Source organism: Myxocyprinus asiaticus, chromosome 36 (genome assembly GCF_019703515.2).
Source record: "Myxocyprinus asiaticus isolate MX2 ecotype Aquarium Trade chromosome 36, UBuf_Myxa_2, whole genome shotgun sequence".
In the NCBI taxonomy this organism is placed as follows: Eukaryota; Metazoa; Chordata; class Actinopteri; order Cypriniformes; family Catostomidae; genus Myxocyprinus; species Myxocyprinus asiaticus.
The window spans coordinates 27,190,934-27,217,664 of record NC_059379.1 but is presented as its reverse complement, the minus strand read 5'-3'; the positions used below and the strand labels follow the sequence as shown (position 1 = coordinate 27,217,664).

Sequence of the window (26,731 nt, the reverse complement as noted above, 5' to 3'; positions counted from 1 at the left end):
CACAAATTGTGTACCTTTCACATCCCAGTTGTCCCCAAATTTTGTCCCCAAATCTTTGTAAATAAAGAGAGTGTTGAGTACAGAGAGTACAGAGTAGTGGGGGAAACTTTCGAAGTTAGTTAAACAACCTTCCATCAATGTGTACATGCTGTGTGCACAGCTATCAAAGAAAAAATTATGTTCCGTTACATCAGGCTGCCAAATGTAGCGAAGGCCAATGAAATTGTGTAACTGTAATTCCTTGTGCCACAGGGTTATGGTGCACTGAATGGCCCGCACATCCTCATTCTTCCCCCGACGGATGACTACCATGATTACATTAATCGCAAAGGGCAGCCATCCATTGTTTTCCAGGCACTTGTCGATGACAGGTGCATGATATGAGATATTTGTGTTGGCACTCCTGGAAGTGCCCATGACGCAGCTAGGTTTGAAGCATCAGATCTGTAAATGGAAAGCCTAACCTAAAAAGTTTAACAAAAAAAGATTATGTGGACACTTGCGAAATTGTATCAGTATTTGCATTTCCATCAATTACTGTATATCGGTAAACATTTTGATGCGCTAAACATTTTTCATCAAAAAGTCCTTGGATGGATCCATAGTTAAAGGAATATTCCAGGTTCAATACAAGTTAAGCTCAATCGACAGCATTTGTGGCATAATATTGATTACCACAAAAATGAATTTTGACTTGCACATCCTTTAGTTTAAAAAAAGGCAAAAATCGGGGCCTGGGTAGCTCAGCAAGTAAAGAGGCTGACTACCACACTTGGAGTCATGAGTTCAAATCCAGGCCGTGCTGAGTGACTCCTGTCAGGTCTCCTAAGCAACCAATTGGCCCGGTTGCTAAGGTGAGTAGAGTCACGTTGGGTTAACCTCCTCGCGGTCGCTATAATGTGGTTCTCGCTCTAGGTGGGGCTCGTGGTGAGTTGTGTGTGGATGCCGCAGAGAATAGCGTGAAGCCTCCACATGTGCTAGGTCTCCGTGGTAACGTGCAACAAACCACGTGATAAGATGCGCAGATTGACATCTCAGACGTGGAGGCAACTGAGATTCGTCCTCTGCCACCCGGATTGAGGCGAGTCACTACGCCACCACAAGGACTTAGAGTGCATTGAGAATTCCAAATTGGGGAGAAAAGAAAAAAAAAGAAAAAAGAAAAGGCAAAAATCTGGGTTACAGTGAGGCACTTAAAATGGAAGTGAATGGGGGCCAATTTTTAAACGTTAAATACTCACTGTTTCAAAAGTATAACCACAAGTCATAAACAATATGTGTGTAAACATGATTTTAGAGTGATAAAATCATGCACTAACCTTTTCTGTGTAAAGTTATCACCAATTTTACAACTTCATTGCATGATGATGTAATGCCAACAAACACTAAAACCCTAAAATGACTGTAAAAATGACAATTTAAACAACTTTACAGCTCAAATAATACATGAGGTTTAACAGACAAATTAATGCAAGTTCTTTTATAAGATTATAAGCTTCACATTTCTGCCTTTAAACCCACCAAATATTGTCCCTATTCACCTCTATTGTAAGTGCCTCTCTGTAACCAAGATTTTTGCTTTTTTTTTTAAGAAAAGGAGGATTGAGTCGAAATACATTTTTGAGGTAATCAATATTGCCAACAAATGCTGTCAGTTGAGCTTAACATGTATAGAACCCGGAATATTCCTTTAATGTCACATGAGAGAGACATATGAGGATGGCCAGGAATGAGAAAAACATTCACGGAAGTTCACTACACAGAACTCAGACTGTCAATCGATTAAAATAATTGACTTAAGATGAGATGCTGACTAATTAATCTAATTAATCACAAATAATCACATGTATCAATATTTGCTGAGAAAAGTCCCTAAATTAAGATCATTCAAATCCTTTACATTATTGTGGCAGACAAGCAATAAACAAAAATAGAAAAAAAGTGGCTTCAGAAGTCAGTATATTGTTTGTTATATTTCAAATTTCTTTTTAAAATGAAACTATCACTGGCCTATCAATCCACAGCAATCCATTTTACAATCAAGTTTGTCAGTCTGTTACACTTGGGAGCTGTTCAAACAGAATTCTTTCTCTGCATCATGCTGTTTTTTCAGTGTCTCGCACCATGAATGTCACATTGTAAGATGGTGTGTCAATTTGAAAAAAATTCAACTTTATAAAGTGTCTCAAGACCCCTGCATTCTTTTCCATTCAGTTGCACTACATCTAGAAGTTTACTTTCCTTTAATCAATGACTGAGTTAGTGAAAGTATGCTAGTGGGGTTGTTTTGGGTGGCTTGCCACAGACCTCTTGATTGGTGTGCATTATTTTGGAGCGGAAAGGCACAATGGCACACAACACTGAGATTGTCCAAAATATGAAGAGCACACCGGATGACTGCACTCCTCTTAACCTCTCAAACTGGATAAGGAAGGTGGCTAACAACTGGAAAAGATGAAAGAGAGAGGGAAAGAGAGTACTGTTTATAATAAAAGTTTAAAAAAACATAGATATCTACCATCCTTCTGGGCACAGATAGCTCAAAATTAATGTCAGAAAATGACTGCAATTGCATTACTAGGAGCATTAACAGTGACAATGAAGTTTTTTGATACTATAAAAATTATAAAATTCCAAGCCTTTTGTGTTATCTTCTATCTGTATTCTTGGCAAATACTTTTAAAGGGGTCATTTCATAAAATGTTCATGATTATTTGTCTCTGAGGTCTTTCAGACTGAGAAGGAAGTTGCAGTATGTTTTCATAGTTCATCAAACTATTATATATATATATATATATATATATATATATATATATATATATATATATATATATATATATATATCTTACCATTGTCATGCCAACTATTAAAGGGGTAACAAAATAAATTGGGGGTTTAGGGTGATCCTGGTTCATCTCATGAAATGCAGAAAAAAGGTCGGTCCAGCATACTATCCACAATATCAAGCCCAGAACCTGCACACAGATATAATCAACCATTAAAAGAGAAGACAAGGGAGTATAACCACGAAAACACGCCTATAAGTGAGACATACTGACACTGCTTCAAATTTCTTACCGTTTTGATTCTGTTTAATATAGACATCATAATGTAACCTCTGCTGTTCCTCTTGAGGTAGAGGATATAGAAAGGGGAAGTTACCCACAGGAAGATACAGGGAGTCCATGGCAATATTGACAGCTGAAAGCATTCTGGGAGATCTGGCAGGTCTGTGTACAGGGTGAGATTGGGCTCCTGGGGAAGAGAAGTAAACACATTTACTGTTACCAAACAATACATTTTTACATGCAACACAAAGAACAAGGGCTGTAAATGTCTTATTACAAAGCACTGAGTCTTGCATCTTTTGACCATACAATGATAGAGTGAATGAGGCTAACATTATGCATAGCTTTTTTTTTTTTACAATGGACAAAAGTCATATGGGTATGAAACAACATGAGGGTGAGTGAATTATGATAGAATTTAATTTTTGGGTGAACTGTCACTTTAATTGCAGCTGAATGCTAGATTTGTCAAAACTGACTATATGATAGTACACATTATTTATGTATCTGACAGTGTTGAGTGTTGACATATTGCGTAATAGTGTAGCAAGAAAAAATGGTAACACTTTACAAAAAGGTTGTATTAGTTAGTAAACTACATTTAACAAGAACTAACAATGAGCAATACTTTTACAGCATTTATTAAGTAAGGGATAATGTGCAGTCGGTTGACTGTACATTATCCTGCTTATTACATGGCTACTAACCAAATAAATAAATACATGGACTTAAATTATTGATTTGTGCAGAAATTATGTGATATGAAATAAATCTCTAAACAGCTGAGTCTGTCAGTGTTTATTCTGTGCAAATGACCACTTGACTCCTCATTATGCATCTTATTACAAGACTACTCGCCAAATAAATAAATGGACATGAAACACTGATTTGAGTAAATGGAAATTAAACATAAATGAACATGAAACATTGAGTTGAAACTGTTTTATTAGCTTACTTGTAGAGATCACACAGTGATCTGAGAAGCAGGAAAGATGACTCGCAATACCCAGATGACCGGTTTGATAAATCTTAATCTCAGGATGTGCGGTTGTTACTCAGAGATATCAGACCGCTAGGTGGAGCCATTGACCAATCAGAATCGAGTATGCTAAAGCACTGTGTAATAATCTTGGTTAATGTTAATTTCAACATATATTAACATTATTAACTAACTAGGGCTGTCAATCAATTAAAATTTTAATCCGATGCAGATGAATTCATCAAATTAATTTTTAAAATCAAAATTACTTAAAATCTAAGTAAATATTGTAATTATGTCACATCCCTTTCTGGAAGGGATTTTAATGATTAATCGATTATCGATTAATTGTTGTCAATAATTTGATCGATTAAGCTTACTGATCGTCAATTTATTAATTTCAGAACAAATGCGTTCATTAATCCTGCCAGCAGATGTTAATAAGGCTAAATACAGTCATCTGCCGCTAGAGGGTGCTTGAACGCTGCATGTCACGTCTTGTCTGCATCACAGAAGAAGAACCACACAGACAGACAGATGAAGCAGGCTCAATGTAATCAGTTTTGAAACTTTTTTCTATAAAAGAAACATTGTTTTCTGCATACACCTTGATAGTGTGTTGAAAGTATAACATGACAACAAGCTTGTTGATCCCACCTTGTCTCCTTGTTTCATCCAAACCTACAATTATTTCAGTGATCGACAAGAAAGCACAAAGGCACATTTGCTTCACCGTCACCATAGAAGCGGTAAGTTATGTACTGTTTACGCAGCAAATAAAAATTTTTTTTCAAATAATTCATTAACAGTAATTAAACAATTCACAAATTCATACAAAACAGCCGAAATGTATTAAAATACACTGAACTATGAATATTTTAAGAGGAAATTGCCAGTAATTACATTAACAAGTGTATACATTTAAATTATATTTCAACAGTAGGCTACATGGACATATTATTTGGAATTCTCCATGTGCGTCTTGCAGTATTAATGTTAACGATTAATCGATTAATTGATTGTTAATTTCCATGACAATCAATTATGAAAATGTCGAAAAACTGACATCCCTACTTTCTGGTATGTTAATTTTGAAACCTTTTTAACATCCTACTTAGATAACTATGCTTTTGGGAAATGTGTTGTAGAGATTTAGTACTACTTACGTGCAATTAAAGTTCTACTTAGTGCTTCGGGAAACCAAGCCAAGCTCGTGAAAACTTTCGTAAATTAGCGTCCATTACGTGCTAATTTATCGGGAAGCCCAGCCAAGGTCAGAAAGCGATTCCACAAATCTCACAAATATACAGTATATCTTTGAAGTCTTCTAGCTATACTTCATGGTTAATCACAGAAAACTGTGAAATTAATTAGCTAAAATTTTTTATCGATTCACAGCCCTAATATAATAAGGATCATATAAACCTGTGGAAATTTATTATGCAACACTTTTTACATCCAATTTATGTATTTTTTGCATATTAATTAATAAACCCCCACATAAACTGATAATCTTATTATGCCTATTTTAATCAGTAAACTACATGAGATTACATACAGTAATTAAACACCGTAAAAAAAAAATTTAATAACCTACAAAATGTACTTAAATATACATTACCTAGTTTGAAGTCTATTTTGTTTAATATGATTAAATCAACCTGGCTATATTGGGTTACACTAATAGAAGTAATTTTTAATGGTCACATTAGGTAAAAATGCACCTTTTTACAGTGTTGTTATATATCAATGTTCTTACAGTACACGAAGGTGCTCTTGAATATGGAAATAACAATCCAAAAAGAAAAAGGAATACCAAGGCACACTTCCAGATCAAAAACACAGTAAAAGCCTTTATCGTCACTGGCCACAACAATAGTCGTGTATTTGTATTTTTTCTTGTATTTGTCTGTTTTATTGTTTGTGTTTTGGACCGTGTGTGTCCTTAATAAAGCTTTGATTGAATAGTCAAAAACAATGGAAAAAAGAGGGCTGCAATCCTACGTGTATCGGCAAAAATGCCTTCTTCAGTGTGCAGTTTTTTGACAAGCAAATACTCCATATTATCATGGCTACAACTGTATGCCTATCTTTACAAATGGTTAATTTGGCGACACATTCAGCATGTCAGCTGTCAGCTCGGCCTGTTAACATCTCACGTGGCAAACACTGAAGATGTTAAAAAAAACCCTCTTGAGCAAAAAAAAAGATGGTTTAGGCAAACTTAAAGATCAGGCACATTGTAAACACATTCCCGCCCTTTGTAAGATAAACACAGCTGCCCCGTTTCCCTGCATATGTCAGCACAGCCATCAGCCTGAATGTGCGTAGGTGTGAGCGCAATCTAGGAGAGCAAATCCAGACCCACCAACTGATGTGCACTGCATTCACTGCTTGGAACACTACAAAAACATTATTTAGAAAGAAATGAGAAAGAGAGTGGGAGAAAAGAGGAAATCATCCACAAGAGGAATATTATGTGTGAAATCAGTAGGCTAAACAGTAGGGTCCAAAAGTTCCGCATTATTTCTAGGTCATATTTCTAATTAAATGTACTGTAAGGATGTGTGTGACATTGACTGTATTAACTCATTTGTCCAAAAGGTCAGATTTCCTTGCTTGAATTAAAGCATATCCATTTGGAACATTCTCAAATAATGCTGTGATAACATGGCGAACCGAATGAAAATATATATTGAAATTCATGATCATTTTTCAATGTAACTTTTCACTCAAATTGTTTTGCTGATAATATAATTGGTACTTAAGCATTTTAACTAGACTGTTGGAGCCCGGTATTTTGTTTTAAATAAAACAGATACCAATACACCAATACAATACAACATGTAGCTTTAGCAAAACCTTTTTTTTTTCACTTTCACACAAAGAAACTGTAGGTTTTGTAGGAAAAGTAAGTCGAGGTAGGAAGAATGAAGATGATGTGTGTGTTTGTAATAGAGGGCTTTACTGCCTGAAAGGATTAGTAGTGTGCACATGCTCAACCCTGTCTGTTCTAAGCTCCACCTTTTACAAGGCCGAAGCCAGATGGGCTGCGTTAGGAAAGACAGCTTTTAAGATCTCAGTCGCTGTTTGCTTTGTGCACCTCTATTCATCTTGATCAGCGATGCATGCAAACACCATTAAAGCACACCTAGCAAACCAGAAGAGGAACATTCCTTTAGGGTTTACTTGTGCGGTCTTTCCTGAACCTCTGGACGCACTACTATCGTATTACAAACAGACGAGAGGGAGCAGTATGTTCACTATAGAGCAGGCAAAGTCTGAGGATATCACGCTTAACAAATGAAAATGCAAGTGAGAGGACATTTTGAGCATGTATTTCTTCTTTAAGAATGTCAGGGGAAATAAAGTGGGCAGTTCTAAAGGCTGTGTCTGTTTTAAGGACTGAATCATATGCTATTCAAGACAGCAATATGTGCAATTGTTGCATTTAATGCATTACTAAGTACTTGTATGCTTTTATGTAAAGAATGCTAATTACAATGCTTGGAGAGAGATGAAGAAAAGAAAAAGAAAAAAGACCACACATGTGGTCTAAATAATTTTGAAACCACACATTTGAATCCAGATTGAAGGTGTATTGCATGTTTATCAATACATATTTACTTATTACATACATATAATACATGTAACATATTACACATAATAATTGTAAAGTCATGGGGTTTATACAGTGACCAAAAATTTTTTGGTCCTTTTGTTCTTTAAAGTAGCCACTCTTTGGCTAGATTGCAGCTCTGCACACTCTGGGCATTCTCTTAAATCTTTTGTTTTTGTTTATAAATTCATATGGGCACAATACAAAAATACATTCAAGCATTTAAGCCTTAACCTTAAGATCAAAAAGTTTTTAAGATCATGGGAAACATTTGACTGTAGTGTATTTGTAATAAAAATGAATTTACACAAATGCACATACACGCCCTAATCATAAAATCTTAAAATCTTCTTTTTATCATCCACTGAAAGGCCATGTGTTGAAAGGAAAATGTGGGATCAGAGAAAGGCATATGCATTTATGAAATAAAAGCCACAATATCAGGAAGGGTTGGAGAGAGAAGGCGAGGACTCAAATGCAGAGAGTAGGATGGGCTTTATTTAACTCAAAATATAAACAAAACTAATAAAAACTACCACGAAGGGGAAAACTCCAAGGTCCAGGGCTGCATATTGCAGACAGACTGGGCTCGAAACACTGGGCTGGAACAGATGACAGGAACCAACAAGGAAGACACCTAACAGGGTGAACAACCACAACGTACTGGCACGGGACAGAAAACACAATGAGGTTAAATAGGGAAAGAAATGAGGAGGGTAAGGGAAGGCAGGTGAGGCAAATTAACTAATAACAAGGTAAACAAGGAAGCGGGGTTTCACTTAAGACAGAACAGACACGAGTGCACGTGGCAATGAGAAAACACAAAGTCAAGTGCACTCATACAACACTAGTGTCAGGATCCAGCCACAAAAACTATAAACAAGACCAACCGAAGTGGCAAGATCCTGACACTAGATACACAAGACAGGCACAAACACAGAAAGACAGGTGACAGGATCCCGACGCAAAAAAACTCAACTAGAGAGTCGGGATCCTGACACACAAAGCGCTATAGAATCAAGCATTAAACCCTGTCTTAACCTTATGATTGTGTTCTAACATTTATTCTGTGCTCTCACGGGAAACACATCACTGTCATAATGTACATCACTGGTGAGCTTAAGTACAATAAAATGCAAAAAAAAAAAAAAATATTTGCTAACAGTCAGTACTCGTCCTATTCCTTAAATATAGTGTAACCAAAATATACGTTGAAATCTAGATTTCTAACAGTCGTGTAGAAAAAAAGCACTACATATGGTTATATTTTGTCTTGCAGACAAGTATTGAGAGGAAAAGAAATGGTGCCAATTAGTGTTGATACCAAAAATATGCTAATATGGTAATGTGCAATTGAACACACTCATTTATCCTATTTAAAGTTAAATTTCAATGTAAATAATAAATTAAAAGAAATGCATGTTTCATTCAAGTGTTTCTTAATTAAGTACACATTGCAAGTGTGCTCAAGTACAGTATGTGCAAGTATTTTTAAGTAGAACCCTACCTGAAATCTGTTTTTTTTTTTTTTTCAAAATCCTTTTTTGCTTTTTATTTTTCCAGGATTCCATGTTTTAAAGTTTAATTTAATTTCATCATTAAAATGGTGTCTAATCAAATTAATACTTAAACATAACAATTACTTTTCAACATACCATTGCGTTTTTTTTAACAATCTTTTATTCAGTACATCAGCACTCTTGCTTGTGATATATTGCTTAATTATTATTATTATTATTATTATTTATTAATCATTATTTATTATTTATTGATATTTCTACAGTGAATATTACATCTTACAACACCGTTGTAATATATCTCTGTTGCAACTTCAATTTCAGGTGTCTAGCTTTTATTTTGAATCATGCTTCACTTCTTCCTCTGACGCATAAACAGTTCTCTACATGGCCAAGTGTGATCGTTAAAGTGCAAATGCTGTGATTTAATTACCGGTATATACATATACAGTATAGTGCACACTTCACAGTGGATTAGTGCTCTGCTTTGTCATCTCATACAATGCAAATGATTCTCAATGTCTGAGTTTCCAGTGTTTGAACTGTCTACTTCACACATTTGCTTTCATGCCACTATCGATTAGGTTTAGGTATAGGATTTAGGGTAGGGACCTTAGTTTTGTTTATTTAAAACACTAAAAACAGATGAGGGTTTTTACGGTTATTGCTCAATCATATCAGAATTGCTTTTTATGACACTTTTGGTAAGGTTTAGATTGAATGTTTAGGTTAGGGAGGGAGGTTTTGTTCTTTTAAAACTCCATTAAGCATAAACCTTAAAAACATCTTATTGGGAGAACATTTAACTTGCTTTTAGCACCATAGAGTGGACATTTCACCTTGGAACTGCAGCGATACTTGTCAAGTAATGTCATTTTGCAAAAATGTTGCCACAGTCACATACATTTCAAGAAATCAGGATGTGTAAATCATTCCAAAAATTGGAAAAGAACCACAGGCATTATTTCAACCACATACATGTAATATTTAAATTATATTATATAAATGCATATAAATATTATAAATATTTTGTCATGTTCATTATTAGGGGTTTAAATTGTGTAAAAGATGTTTGCATTAAGATCATCTGCCATGGGGCCACACAGCACACAGAGCTCCGTCTTACAGGACTGCGAAATAGCCCAGACTCATCATACTTTTCTGTACAGGAGAAAGTTTAGACAAAGACTTGCTTTTAAAATGTGCAATGGGGTCCAAAAGTCTGAGTCAACATTGAAAATGTGGGATTTCTACAGTTTAGAAAAATTTTTAAGCATTTTAAAAGAGTATAAGCCAAAACATGCTCAAGTAAGTGAACACAGACATTGATGCATTCCAGAATGTGTCATAGCACAATTCATCACACAACGCAAGTATGCACTGCATTCTCAAAGTTGCCACAAGGGGCGCTATAGCAGATGTGTGTGAACTGTCAGCTTTCTACGATGAGTTTTCTCTTGCAAGCCAACTACTGTGATGGCTGGACAATTCTGAAGAGAAGTTTGAAGAGAAGGTTGCTGAGAAAGTAAGGTAAATACAATATACTGTATCTACAGCAATTTACCTGAATGATGGCACATCCAGTTAAATGGCACAGACTTTTGAAGGTACTGTAACTCTACCCCCTTGAGTACTGAGGTTTGTTGCCACCTCAGTAACGCAAGAACACGTTAAGCATGTTCAACTGAAATGTGTGTTGGCAATGCGTTGGCCAAGCAATCTATTCTGCGTATGTGTCTTTTACGTAAATTATGTTTCTGGCCTAAAAAGTAACAGTATGACATAAAGAAAAATATAAAATTCTGCACTTGTTCAAAATTGAAATCTGTTTGTTTGTGTCCGGGCATGCTATCATTATGGCAAAAGAAGGACATTAATGTGCATTTTTTCAGTCAAAACTTTGCACTCAAAATGTAATCCTGATAATTATTTTTAAATAAATCAATACAAATTCTATTCAACTGGAAAGAATGCAAAATAGAAGCATTTTCACAAGGCCTCAGACTTTTCCAACCCACTGTACATTGTGTGAGAACCTTCAGGCTAATAAGAAGCAAAGTTTTTGATGGCACTTCAAAGGGATTCATTGTTGTTGGAGAATACCACTCTTATTATGTCCCTGGGATTAATGTGCAGTGCAAGAAGGAAAACAAATATTGAAAGGTTGGGGATAATTCTCTATATTACGCAAAGATTTATTTATCTTGAAATTTGCACAGGCTGGGTTTCCCAAAACACTAAGTAGAACATTAGTAGCACTTAAGTAGTGCTTAATCTCTAAGGCACGTTTCCCTAAAGCATCATTATCTAACTAGTTCTTAAAAACGTTCGTAAATTAACGAGAACTTTAAACCACTCTTAAGTCCATTAAATGCAACTTAAACATATCTTTCTGGCATCTTTCACAGTTTATCAAAGACAATGGGACATTGAATAAATTGTATTAATATATTTTGATCAATGGAAAGCCATTGTAAATATTTCAGAAGATTAAAAAGTGTTGAAAAAATCGCAATGAAATCAATAGGCAGTCTCCACATGCGATGTGATAGGTCTAAATTACAAGACAAGTAATACAGTATAACATTATATTAGCCTTCTTTGATAAGCATAATTGTAATGGCAATAGAAGAAGATGTGTTCTTATTAAACAGATTATTTAAGAAGACATGAGTAATGTAATGTGACCATGCAGTTTAAAACTTTTTAACATTAAAATAATTAACATTTGGTTAACAAAGGAGATTAGAGTAAGAGTGTGCAATGAGAGATTCCCTCTCTTTCTCCTCTTCCTCCTACCTCCAATGGCTGGTTCAAATCGGCTCGCCTATAGATTTTTACAAGGCAGTAACAAATTGCATGCTGCATAATGGCATTAAGGCTACAAGTTCACAGTACCTTGAACTCTAACCTGATTATCTATTAATATTTAGACAGGTCTACGGGTAGTTCAATACTGATCCCCATCATTTTAATCCTGTTCTGTGTGCATTTGTTCAGTTTCCAGCCAAAAAACTTTAGGCTGCATGAGAGTCGCTTATGATTCACATCGCGTACATTTATTGCATGCATTTATTGCGTCACTTTCATTAATCTCTATGATTGACCATCAATACATCTGAAACTCTGTCTTATTAAAGCCATTATTATTTCTATCATTAAATTCTGTAATATTTAATACATTTTCGTGCCTTGACAAGGTTACAAACAACTTCCATGTTTGTTAATATTTCCACATTATTTTCATGTTGAGAAGACAAACTCTGTACATATTTGCCAAAGTGATTAACACCTTTGGACCGGACATCTCCCATAACAAATCACTTAATTTCTACTTTATAATGAGTGATCTACGTGCTGGTTTTGGAAACAGTCGTTACTCCGTCGTAAAACAATGAGCGACAGAGTTAAGATTATCGTAAAAGTTTAAGTTGCAACGTTATCGGGAAACCCAGCCACAGTCAGGATCTATGCAATTCTTTTCTTTTCAAAATGATTATTTTTCCTAGCATAAGTAGACTCACTCCTATTCTTAATGTTTGATCATTGTGTAAGAGCAGTAGAGTCATTACACCATGTGGAATCAAAAACAGAGTGATTCACAGTTCAAATAATGTTTGATCTACAGAATGACCAAGTCTATATCTTCCAACTTCATATTTACAATACCAGTCAATTATTCTATGCTTTCAAGCCAAAAAGATTGCATTGTTCAAGATTTTTTGTTATGTCATGTTTTTAGGCTTTTTTATTTTAATAAGTAAATAAGTAAAAAAGCATACATTAATAGGCAGTTGTAAAGTACAGTATGAATACACTGCACTGAGCAGCTGCCCCCACCCTGCAGAGTCTCAGCAGCAACAGGTCTCAGCGAGCTGTTCATGGACGTATTGTTTGAAAAATACTGGCTGACAACAACAAACTGTTCCCACTGAGTTAATTTCAACCCGAACCGAGCCCACAGCAGGGAGAGGAGAGGAAAGGTGGCCTCTGCTTCCCCAGTGTAATGTAATACAGACGAGTAGCCGGATGAAGGCACAACTTAAGTGGGTGGTAGCAGATACGGTTGATTGCACTAATGAGGATTTTCAAGGCACAGCCCTAATCACAGCAGTGGAAGAGTGAGACCTCTACCTTAGGACTAATAGATTCTAATTCATTTCACATACAATCTTTCAAATATCTGTTTAATGGGGACATATCATGGAAAAGAGGATTTCCATGCTCCTTTGAAATAAAAATAGAAGACATACTCTGACGCAGTGGCTGTCTACTGGTTTTGCTTCAGGACCCAGATTTTACTTTGGACATTAAGTGGTGACCCAGTACAAAACAAAAATTATTTATCATACAAAAAGTAAACATAAATGTGCTTAAATCAAACAATGAAATTTATTAAAATTACCATAAACTGCATAGACCAAACAATAAGCAATGTAAAATTATTAACATGACTTAGGCTGAATAAGAACATTAACAATTTTACAACTGCCCAAATAACAGGAGTGTGATTTACCAGTGTAACCCAACGGAACAAGTACTGGCCAGATATTGTATTAGTAATAACCATATTACCAAGTAACAGATGAGTGAAAACAGGGTAGAATTTGATTGGACGCACAGCCTATTATGTCAAAAACAAAAGATATGGAAAGCGTATTCTCCACCATTTTGTACATTTAGTAGTTCGCAGTTAATATAATCCTGTATTAAGGATAGTGTAAACATGTGTGGCTCTCTGTCCGGGGCGAAGGGCTCGAGGCTCGAGACTTGACCCGAGCTCGAATACCCCCCCGGACTGGATCAGTATTTATGGAATAGATAGGAGGAGATGGGGAGGTGGTGGGATGCCGGAAACTCTCAGTGCTACGTTGAGGTAAGCAGCTGTTTATATACTCTTACTCTGGCTGTGTGATTGGTCAGATTAAATGAACTTGCTCCTCCCAAACCTTATTAATAAAACTACATTAAATTTTTATTAATAGCATTTAGCATTGTTTATCCTGCTACCTGCGACCCTTTCAGAACAGACCTGTGACTCATTTTTGGATCATTTGTCATCATAATTCACAACCATAATTACATTAACATAAAACCGCCCACAGTTACATATTACATAGCCTCCTCCATCTCTCTGTTTGATTTCTGAGTACTCCAGTTCAAACAAATAAGGCTGGGCATAGAAATGCATCTATTCTTCGACTTCAAACTCTTCAGATATGTTTTCTAAGTTCTGTTCCCAGGTTTGTGTACACCTGTGTTGTGTTTTCTGTTGATAATATCGCTGGTGGTCCAGCTGAAGTGAAACAAAGCGGTTTCTCGCACGAACGTCCCATTTTGCAAGCAGGGCCTGTGTATTGCTCTCGTGCACTCTCATGAACGTGCACAGGTAGCAACAGTTGGTGAGCATTTTAACTAAATAATAGATAAGATTTAGATTTGTTTCTCCTTAAACATTATCATATGCCTTCAGAAAAATCATGAGTCACATACAATAATTTATTAGACTTCTGAATTATACTTATGTGTCCTTAATGAAGCCGGAAGAGGTAGTCACCATAAACTGTCTTTGAATGACATCACTAAGCACAACATTTTTTCACAATTTCTCTTTTTGTGTTAAGAAAAAGAAAGAAAATCATGTGGGGTTATAACAAAACAGGGGTGAGTTAACAATGAATGAATTGTAATTTTTAGGTGAACTATCCCTTAAAGTCCTATAACTTTGCCAGCTAACATATTTCATTACAGATTTCACTTGATTTAATGTCTTCAAAATAAAGTAGCACAACAGCCTGTTTAATTCTAAGAGTCAGGAAGAGGGTGGAAATACTCACCAAATTGTTTTAATGAAAAAAAAACAAACAAAAAAACACTAGCATTATAAGTGGACTGCAAGGGAAAACATAAATGCTATGCCCTGATCTGTGAGGTTACCATAAAGTATTTCCCAAAAGTTATCTGGGGCTGCTGACCAATCCTGTGAAAGTTTGTCCTGCATTTCAACAGTCTGTCATCTAATATGAGATTTTACTGTGGTACCATGCTGAGACAGCAAGCTTATCACAAGTTGGTTTGAGACAAAAACAACACCCTTGTGTAGTATTGAAAATGTTGGTCTGAATATCACAGTGGTGTAGGCTGTTTTACAAAACCTCAAACTACAGTAAATGAAAAGTATGGTGAATAATTAGCCTGAGAATTTACTTCATGCTGTTACATTTGAATGATTACAGTACAGTATAAACCAATGTAGGACAGTCGATGAAGGGCAAGATGGCTGTAATAACTGACACTAGCCTATATAATCTACTAACAGACTAATATATTGGACAATCCTTAGAAATCGCCAGCAGTGACTGCAACTGGTGCGTTTCCCAAAAGCATTGAAAGCCAACTATGGTCGTAAATTCCATCGTTACCAACATAGTTCAACGATTCGATGTTTCCCGAAACCGTTCGCAAACAGCATTGCAAAGTTGTATGGTTGGAACTACAGCTCTTTACCTGTGGTTAGAAGCATAGTTCCTGGTTAGTTTGCTGTGTGGACATCATTTCACTTCGGCTTCTATATCTTTTATTCCATATATTTCTTTCATTCTGTCAAGACTTTAATCACATTTACATGCATAAATTTAAAAAAAAAAAATATATATATATATATATATATATATATATATATATATATATATATATATTAAATATACATATAAAAAATATTCTGGGATTTACAGAAAGCTGCATACTGAAACATCATGTAAACGCGAATGCAGCTGTTTCAGCACTTAAATGCTGTAAAGAGAAAGCGCTTTAACACAAGAGGTTTCTGTCGGAGAACACGGCTTCAGTGTCCATGTTAACACACAAGTGCCGTTTTTGGCTGCATTCCAAACGGGATAAATCAGCCTCCGAAGGGCAGTTCATAGGGAGAACAATCACAATAGATAGCTTCAAACTGAATTTTCAATAAAAATGGCTTTAAAAGTGAATTTCAAATGACTGTTATTTTGGAGCCCCTCATCTTTCAGCCATCCACTGCTCTCACAGTGGATGGTTAAGACTTTGTAGGGAATAGGGCTTAGGGATTATCTCTTCTGAACAGAACGCGCCCATTTGAAGAGTGCACATGTGCGTTTGTGCTATAGTGCATCGGGGAAACTACGAAGTCTGATGTAGAGGGAAACGCATCTATTGCAGTGCAATGCACATTTTTCATTACACGGTGCATGCCGATTTTGTGTCTTCAGCAGCTTTCTCACATTAAACGTCTTTCTGGCGTACATGTAAGCTATTATAATTACATTTTCCTGGAAGTTATTACTCCAACCCCTGCGTAATGTCATTAACGACAGCTCTATGTTGTTGAACGATGGATGTGCAACATAGTTACTATGGTTTTGGGAAACAGTCATGACTAGCTAGTTAATTTCTCCAACGATACGTCGTACTATGGTGGTTAAGCAGTGAGTTATGTCCTTGTTTGGGAAATGCGCCCCACTTAAGTGAAGTGGTCTTTCTGCCTAGCATTAGTTCCAAAATCTATCAAATATACAGTGTCAATGGATAGTGCACATTTTCTATTTTCATTTTTTCGGTGAATTTTGAGTAAACTTTATAAAGTGAATGAGTGTAAAATAAGTCAGACCTCTACACTGCGAATAAATCCCTCGCATATGCAACAAATTTTGTGCTAAGCAAATAAAATATTCTTAAGAACTTAAGCACCGCAAACCTTTTACTGAATAAAAAGCTGGTGATCTGGATTCAGCCTTGTCTTTTACTGCGTGCTGTGTCTCGTGAGCAAACACTCTGAAGGAAATTGACCTTATTTGGCTGCAGTGAGTCCTGAGGCGTCGTGGTTGTGCTGTTACCATCACTTTAGATGAGCCATGATATGCCATAATTACATTTACATTGCATTTAACGACGTCAACTCTAATTTTGCTTAAACTTTCCCCCTGACTGTTTTCACAATATTCTCTGTATTAAATCATGTCTACAGACCAGTGTAATGCACCTGTTTGACGTCCGTAAGAAAAAAAAGTGTTGCAAAACCCGAGAGCTTGTAGATTTTCATTAAATACTTGTACAAGCAAGTCATTCACATTATGCAAGTAAAAGTTTCCTTTTGCTTCATTCTGTGTATTGTGTGTCTAAAGACGAGACCCAGATACTCCATTTTAATTTCATGTTTCTTTTAATATCCTTTCTGTTATTTACTGTCAGTTGGTGATCAAAAAGACAAAAATAAACATAAATTATAATCAAACATTGCACGGATGAGGGAAAAAACACCATGAAACATATCTCGCCTTAATTTGCGCTGAACTTATTCAACCGTAAACATCTGCTTACAGAGCTGCTGGTTCTCTTAAAGAGACAGTACCAATTTAGTGCTTGTTATACATATCAATGTAAACTCAATGTAAATCCCACAAGTGCTAAATTTAGTAATTTAGTAAGTTGTACATGTAAATTCAGAAAACACTGTAAATATTAAATAATTTAACAAAAAGGCTCGTGCCGCATCTATGCAAGGGTTTGGTAAAAATACTTTTTTGGCATATTAGTTTTGATATAGTAGCACTTAAATTATTATTTTTATAATATAATTATTAACTAATTGTTATATGTGTAATTCTATTTTCATTATTAGGTTCCAACCTTGTGAATATTTTGTTAAAAATGTGTATGAAATTTCAAACAGTGGCAACAGCTTGCATCATTATCAAAAATGCAATTTCACGACATTGCATATAATATTATATATAAATTGATAGGATGTAAAATGTGTACATTTACTCAAGCTAAAACTTAATTAAAATGATCAAAAAAGAAATATGAAAAATGTACAATCTCACATACTATATTGCGTGGTCATATATATGAAAACTATATATATGTGAAGATGCCCCCTTCTCGGTTTGCTTAATATCTTTTTCAATTTTCAGTTGCATTACGCTTACATGTTGTCAAAAGTCTGGCAAGTAAAAACAAAAATGTACCAGCCAATGGCGATTCTTTTTCCAACAGGTCCATATAGAAGGTTGTAAGTGTTCATTCATAAGACACTGCATCAACACTGTGATGAGCTGTTGCCTGCATGAGGGGGAATTCGGAAGGCTTTCATGAAGAAGTGAAACTGCAAGACATGTCCGGGTCAAGAGATTTTCCCTTCTTCATTTGTACTGTTAGGGACTATTTTTATCTGCTTGTAATATGTGATTTTATTTTAGGTCTACACAATAATGACTAGGCTTTAATGGACATATTTGTTAAAGGAATAGGCAGGTTTAGTCAAAACAGAAAATCCTTTCACTATTTTCTCACCCTCATGTCATTCCAAATGAAACCCATATGAAAGTTGGAATTTTGGGATGCTCAAACAAACAGAGCAATATTTTGATTGCTCTGCTTCAAAGCCACAGTATAACTTTTCAAGGAAATCAACCTGCCAATTAATTACTTAAAGTTGTCTTTTCACATTATGCATGGGATGGGGGAAAAGTATTTGCCATCAAAAATGTATACACGGCTCCTTTAAATCTTTATTATGTTACATATTTGTTAATGTAATTTTAGTTGTGTGAGTAATGATCTGTTTATATCAACTAGTAACAAACTAGCATGCTCCACTTGCTCAACCAAAACCATCTGGCATGTTGCTCGACTACACAGTTGTTAGTAAATCAAGTTTTACACAATGTTGTTAACTCTATTAAGTAAACTTTAGATAGCTTGCCGGCTTTGGTCAAGAGACTGTAAGCAAAAATGCTTAAACATCCCTTAATGATTAAGATCTGAATTTAGACATTTCTCTTTTTTGAAAAACATATTTGTGCACAGACAGAACTGCACAGAACTGTTAATATAATATAAAATAATATAAGATAATATATAGCTGCTGAAACTGCTCGAAAGACAAATCATGTACTGTATACATACTATTATTATTACAACGACTGATACAACACAACAAATTTAAAGTAAACTATATAGCGGTATTAATATTTGTTTATGCAGTTATGGTAGTAAGTAAAACTTATTGTGTTGAAATTACTCCAAGGTAACCATAAGTGTGCATGCAAGACAAACAAAATGCACCCAAGGGAGACTGACAATTTATTACAAAGAATTTAAAGAAATGAAGTGTGGTTAGAGTGAAGTAGCAACTGCGTGGCATTCTTTCATAAAAAAGCAGTGTACCCACAAACTTATGTAGTAATGCAACATACCCACTTTGTATTAGGTGTCTTTAACAAATATGTATTTACGCATTTGATACTATGTACTTATTATGTACGTATGTGTTGTTGAATTGCACTTACATTTAAAGTACCTGCATTTAAATATAACTAGTTACACAGTTCAAATAACCTTACACCTAACCCTAAACCCACCCTACCCCAACCCTTACCCTAAACCCTACTCCTAAATCTACCTATACCTCAGCCTCTGTAGCAGCAAATGTGAATCTTGTGAGTACATAGTAGTTAAAAACAACTAATGTAAAGTTAAATTAATTTAGGTGTTTGCCTGAACTGACTGCAGCTCTATAGGGGCAAATTCATGCAGACATTTAATTAATCCAGGGCCAAAACAGATATATTTGATGCCGCTACTGGTCATCAGACAGTCCAGTCAAAATCCACTAGGTCGACAATGTACTCTAAGACTTTCTGGTGGGGAAAAAAATACAGGGGTCAAAAGAGGTGACAGATTTGAAACAAAGCAGGCCATGCCAATCCATCTAAAAAACATGTTATTGCCCTGGAATGAGTTCCCTTACCTGACATTTCACACATGCCAATAATTGCTTTAGCTCTCATTATAGTAACATTCAGTATTAAAAATTTGGAGGTAATCCTGATGGATTAAGTACTTTGTGCTCATTTGAAATTGGGACACCACAATGCTACAACTACTTCCCACTGATCTCAGTGTAGGAAATATGGCAGTTCTGGATTAAGTAGTTTGCTATGACTGACCCATTTGCTTAGCATTTTATGGGAGGGATTTCACCTATATTTGAAACATGAAACTAATGATATGGCCTTAGTATAAAAGAATGAAAATGGAATGAAATGGACACTGGTTCTTGCTTAACATCTTGTTAATAATCATCAGAATGACACTGGAACTATTTACATTTGCAAATACACAGGCTGATGCAAAACACTGTTGATACGTAAAACAGCAATGTACAATTAATACATATGTCTGTCCAGTTCAAGATATTCTGATAATACTAATACCTTGTCTATTCAAATACATTTGCATTTGAGAAACTGCAACAATTATTTCTGCTATAAAATATTTGATTTATCTGAAAAATGATTTGCTTTTGTCATTTTGCTTTCATTCACATACAGTATATATTGTATATATATATATATATACCGTATGTATAAAATGTATAGAGAGCAGAGCAGCTGTACTCGGTGCGAAAGAAGACATTTGAGGACAAGGACAGCATGTGCTACATAGAGGAGGGGTGGATGTAGAGCAAGCGAGCAATATCAGAGTGAAATGAAGAAAAAAAGAGGAGTGAGAGAAATGTATTGCACTGTGTCTCTTGAAAAAAACAAACTATAATCGATATCCTGCGAGGAGCACGGGTCGGTGATACATACATCCTCCACTGCAGTCACTGAGAGATGTAGAACAAGATGCCAGTTACCTTACATGCCCCTGTGCATGGCTTTTGAGCAAGCTAATCTAAATCTGAGTGTGAATAAAATGAGCTGAATGCAGCCAGACAGCAGTGTCTGAACCTTTTCACTCCCCTTCACTCCTCCTTATATAAAAATGCCTGGTTTTAACGATTGCACTGTATGATATCTTTCATTAATAACATTAACAACCATCATTATGCTTTAAACTAATGTATTATTATACAGTGTATTGTATTATTTTATTAAATAAATTATGCATTAAACAACACGGTTCCCCTACCCCAAAAAAAACCCTCTACCTAATCATGAAACTATTGATAAAATGATGAAACCACCTAATATGAGTACTGAAGTATTCTAAAGTGTAGTGTGTTAAAGTTACAGGGAATAATGCACATTTCAGTACTAAATTACATCTTGTCCTCATCTTATTCAGAAAATAGTGGTTCACTTACAGTATCTATGTAGTATAGCCTACAAAGAACTTACATGTATATTGCAGTGTCAATGTGCTCAATTTGGTGGGATAAATAGGAACTATACACTGCTTAAAGCTTGAATTAGGATATCTGACCTATTATAAAACCGATAGTTCCTGTCATAGATTCTAAATGGTCAATGCAGCATACCAGACCTGATAGCATACACAATATAATAACAGTTTTGATGCAGAACACCTGTTCACCAAGCAACTGTGTATCACTGCGCAGCACCGATTACAGTCTCAAGTACCTTATTGCGCTTACATCCTTAAGGTGATTACGTACAGATACATATGTGTTGCATCGTATAAGAAAAAGCAATTTGCAGGACACGTTTGTTCCTCTGATTCTGATTCTGATTCAAAGCAACATGGGCAGTAAAGTCAGCTCTAAGGACTATAACCATTTGAAAAAGTAAGAATAAAAAAAAAGATCATTTATTTAAGTTTTCAAGATAAATTCAAGTTTTGATTAGTTTTAGAGCAGGCCTAATTTCACAACAAACCTATTATGGAACTACAGTCAAGCTTCCTGTGTGCCTGTCCAGTTGTTATACCAGCAGACACTGCACTGATGAGTGAGATATGGTGGTGACAATTCAATAGATGCAACTGAAAATCACTTTGAATCAAGGGCATAGCAGCCATGGGGGAAGTGGGGGACACGTCCCCAGCACTTTTTAAAAAGGTGATTTTTGTCCCCCACACTTTTCCAAGCTAAACCCATACAGAGTCCAAATGGTGGTTTTGTAAACAGTATTCTTTGCGTTTTGTTACTTTGGGCTGATTGAGCGACCTTCCGGCCAATCACAGGTGAGTTTCATGAGCCGAAACAACCCTTACGTACTAGGCCGTCAGTCAGACAGTCTAATCAACACGGCTTCATTTCTACAAAGTTGTTTTCAACAATGCTCATTTATCCATGTTGATCTAAATTAATCATCTAGAGATGAGAAACACACAAATGAGATTTATTTATCGGCATATGGTTCTTGATTGGCAGCACTACGTGAAATGCACTGCAGGAAAAAAAAAACAATCCTTCTTTAAAGCACACATTGTAAGTGGAGTTTATATCAGCGCCTGAGTCTTCATTAAGTTATGCTTTTTACATTATGTTTGTGAGGTAATAGTTTGATCGGTTGTTTTTGCCCATTTAAGCAGATTACTACTTAAAGGTGCTATATGTAAGATTGACAATAAGCATTTGAAATGGGTACTGCAGTCCAAATTCAAAATACTGGTGAGTTATCTGCCACGCCCCAGACTCGAAGCTCATGTGGGTTGCCAGAATGTTGACGCAAATTAGCCAACTCAGCATCCGTTTTAAAGGATTTCTAGGCTTTAAGCTGTCTCCATCTTCCAAAAGCATCTCTAATATTTATCCTTGTGTTATTACGCCTCTGGTCATGGTGGTTTTAGACAAATGGCGAGGCTTTTTAGGTCAGGTGGAATCTGTTATCTCTGATCCAGTTCGTTTGCTGGCTTCCATGGCTGCAGCACGCGGTGCTGTTTGCATGCAAACTAGGGATGCACCGATCCGATATCTGGATCGATATCGGCTCTGATACTGACGTTTTTAGATGGATCGGATATCGGTCCGACGAGCCCGATCCAAATCCGATACTGTGTGTTAGTCATGTTCGTTCATGTCAAGCTCCAAAAATGAACCATAAAAACACCAGTATGACTCGTACATTTTATTCAAAGCCACCTGAAGATGTACAATAGCTCTGTGAATCACAAAAAGGCTGTATTTATTAAGTAAATATATGATACGCACGTGCAGCACCAGTGCATTCTTGAATGGCGCTGCTCTGTTTACACACACAGTTGCGGCTATTTTTAGCCTTCACGATTTGTGCAACATTTGAGCGCTACTCACGAACAACATCTCAGATGTAGATGCTCAATAGTTCGGTTCACTTATAATATGCATTTAGAATGGCACCGGAGGTGCATTTGACCAGAATTTGAATAAGAAGCGAATTAAACTACTGTGAACTTGCTTACAAACAGACACATACAGGACTTCCTGGAGAGTTCAGAATGTCAAAATAAAAGCCCGAGGGTTTTAAAGGTGCACAAATGAAATATATTACTGTTGTAGTTAAAATTCTAAAAGTCAATAATAAAAATAATAATAATAATAATGTATTATTATTATTATTATTATTATTATTAATTGTTTACAAATTATAACAATATTTCAGTTTAATGGGTTCCAAAAAATAACTGTGAATGAAAAGTGGACTGATATCTTACAACTAAATTGAACAAAAGTCCAGATACAAGTTGAATGTTTTTTGCACAAAAAAAAAAAAAAAAAAGCCTTCTTTTCTACTGAACACTTAGACTGGAATTATTGTTAATTTTGCTGCAGCATTATCCAGTAGACTAGTTAACAATAACTTTTTTCTTAATAGTTTGTACATTTATATTGAAATAATGTGTAGTCAGAGGTTTGTGTTACTTTACATATAATTAGCATCACTCAGTGAGGTATAGATATTCTAAACTGATTATGAAAAAAACAACACTGGTATTGGATCGGTATCGGCCGATACTGAGATTTCAGATATCGGAATCGGATTGGAAGACAAAAAGTGGTATCGGTGCATCCCTAATGCAAACTTGTTCAAATCTGGCAACCCGGCGGTGTATAAATACTATTGGTGAGTCATAAACAGAAATTCCAGCCCAGAATAGAAACTTCAAAGTAGAACATACTGGCTGTAGCATTGTTATCGGAGAAGCCAGTATTTCAACTTAGCATGTTTCCTAATTCTCTAATGACATATTATGGTCATTTTTATGATTTAGTACAGTAAAAATATTACATATAGCACCTTTAACACAGAGTAAAAAATACAATTGTGCACATGCACAATTATCATTATTGTAATTGATTAAATAATTTATTGAGGACCAGCTTGTGTTCAGTCTTTTATTGTCATGTGTGAAACAGAAGCAAGTGCTCCACAAGATGCCCTTTATTTTTGGAGCTAATTTTGCAAAATGTTGCAATTATTTTGCAAAACTTGAATCTTTAAAATACTACAAATATTAAAAGTAAATAATACGTACATATTAATATAATACTTATTCTTATATATGAATATAAACTGTAATATATTAACACTCCACTGTTAGTGTATGGTCTGTGCGAGCCACCTACTGACAGCTGTGTCCCCCCCCCCCCACTTTAAAAATGACTGCTACGCCCCTGCTTTGAAACCATCCTGTATTTTCAATTCTCTAATTCAGTATAACTTCAAGGATTGCTAGATTTGTCAATGTTTTAAAATAAATATTTCATGACAGTGTATATCTAATGGTGTTGTTGATACATACTGGGTGATTAGTAAGGAAAACCATATACGTCCCAAGAACCAGTGAATGATATTGCAAACCTACTGGTGTCAAGCAGGGGAACAGAGGAAATTCCCAACACTTTGCATTTCGTCTTAACCTACATAATGTTGATCTTCTGTAAAGCTGAGCGACTGTAGTCTAATGACCACGAGAATAAGCCCTCGCTGTGTCCGTCGTAATAAAATAGGCCACGCACAAGGATGGCATTACCTTGAGTAACCTCGTAAACAACAGACATTCCTCTCCAGAACCTGTGACGTGAACCGAGCGGGACGCCCGCAGCCTGAATAACTGAATAATCCTACATCAACCGAGAGGTGAAGCCGAAAACCTCACACCATTCGGAGAAGGTGTTTTGAAGCGGGTTGTTAATATGTTAACGTAGGTTGCTCGTGAAACGCTTCAATGTAAGGGGCGTGTTTTTGCCTCCGTCGCGCGCGCTGTATTCAATTGTTTTACTGTGTAAATCGCGTCTCGCAAAGGAGCGCCGCCTTTTTAGAAGAACGTCAACTTTTAAAAACGCGTCTCGTGACACCGGCGTTCTGTTATATTCGTGGCGCTGCGTTCAGCAAGGACGAGTTCGGCGTGAACGGCCCCTAGTCTGAATAACTGCATGTAAACTGAGAGGTGAACCTGAAAATGTATCTCCATTTGGACAAGGTGGTCTGAGAAAGCGAGTTATTAACATGTTAATATAGAAGCAACAAATGTGACTGGTAACACTACTATGTAGTAGATATCTATTCAGCACACTGGCTGTCATCATATTCAGATGTCATGTCAACCGTATTGCCGAATTTCAATAAGAGTTGCTTATGTTTATGAACTCACTCACTCACTCACAATCTTTAATTCTAATACTAAGCCATACAAATAGGCCTACGATTTAAGGTCATAATTGTTGAGCATTATTTATAAAAGGCTGCTTATGCGCACCTCGGAAGCTTAGATGAAACGCTTGGCTGATGTAATTTAATAAGGTGTCAAGGAAACATATCAAAACATATTATACAATATGACGGGAGCTTTATGCAAGGCTCGTGTTAAAGGTCTTTTAATACGCGAGAGTTGATCAAAACTTACCCAGAATGGAAGTTTGGACCCGCATAAGTGCTCCATCTGTGCGGTGGTGCTCTTAAATGGACCTCTTCCTTGTGCCGAGAGGATGTGGCTGCTTTTCTTTGCTGCTCTTTTGTTCTTGCATACAACTCAAGGCAAGCACACTACTTAGCCCCCTCAGTACAGTAGAGACAAGTCACTCTGAGGTTGTCATGGCACGAGAGTCCGCCCATTTTTTCATGCGTATCTAGCGCGCGCGCGCGCGAGGACATGCCACAGACTTAGGTTTGTATACAGTACAAGGCAAATTATAATCACAACAGATTAACCTTACTCCTAAAAGAAAACCTTTTTGCATGTTAGTTTTAGTTAATTAAATAATAAAAAATAAATAAAAAAACAGTAGGCTATTTATTTGAATTATTAAAGGAATAGATCTCCCAAATATTAAATGCTATCCCAGATGTTTATGACATTCTTAATTCTGCTGAACAAAGATGAAGATTTAAAGTAATAATAATAATCATAAAAATACCTCTGTGGGTCCATAAAATGCAAGTGAATTGTTACCAGAACTTTGAAGCTCCAAAAAGCACATACAGGCAGCATAAAAGTAATCCATATGACACCAGTGGTGAGTAAAATGACATGTTGTTTTACTCACCACTGGTGTCATATGGATTACTTTTATGCTGCCTTTATGTGCTTTTTGGAGCTTCAAAGTTTTGGTCACTATTTACTTGCATTGTAAGGACCAACAGAGCTGAAATATTCTCCTAAAAATCTTCATTCGTGTTCTGCAGAAGAAAGAAATTCATACACATCTGCATGACAGGAAGGTAAGTACATGATGAGAGCATTTTAATTTTGGGGTGAACTATTCCTTTAATAGTTTTGTTTTTCCACATGCCCCAAAATGTCCCACAAAAGAAGATTTTGACATATTTCGCTAACTTCT

General features: G+C 35.9%; 1 protein-coding gene across 6 annotated transcripts in view; it reads right to left on the bottom strand.

Moving 5' to 3' along the window:
* The window catches only part of LOC127427067 (ATP-binding cassette sub-family C member 3-like), a 70,219-nt gene extending 44,277 nt beyond the window's left edge, over positions 1-25,942 (bottom strand). For all 6 annotated transcript variants that reach the window (XR_007894895.1, XR_007894896.1, XM_051674403.1 and 3 more), the window contains exons 1-4: positions 25,798-25,942; positions 3,079-3,255; positions 2,850-2,975; positions 2,308-2,445 (exon numbers count right to left, since the gene is read on the bottom strand). Coding sequence is in view for 4 of the 6 variants with exons in the window: in XM_051674403.1 (XP_051530363.1) it covers positions 2,308-2,445; positions 2,850-2,975; positions 3,079-3,255; positions 25,798-25,833 (477 nt within the window). In the remaining 2 variants the exon portion in view is untranslated. The remainder of the gene's footprint in view (positions 1-2,307; positions 2,446-2,849; positions 2,976-3,078; positions 3,256-25,797) is intronic.
* Positions 25,943-26,731: the final 789 nt, after the last annotated feature.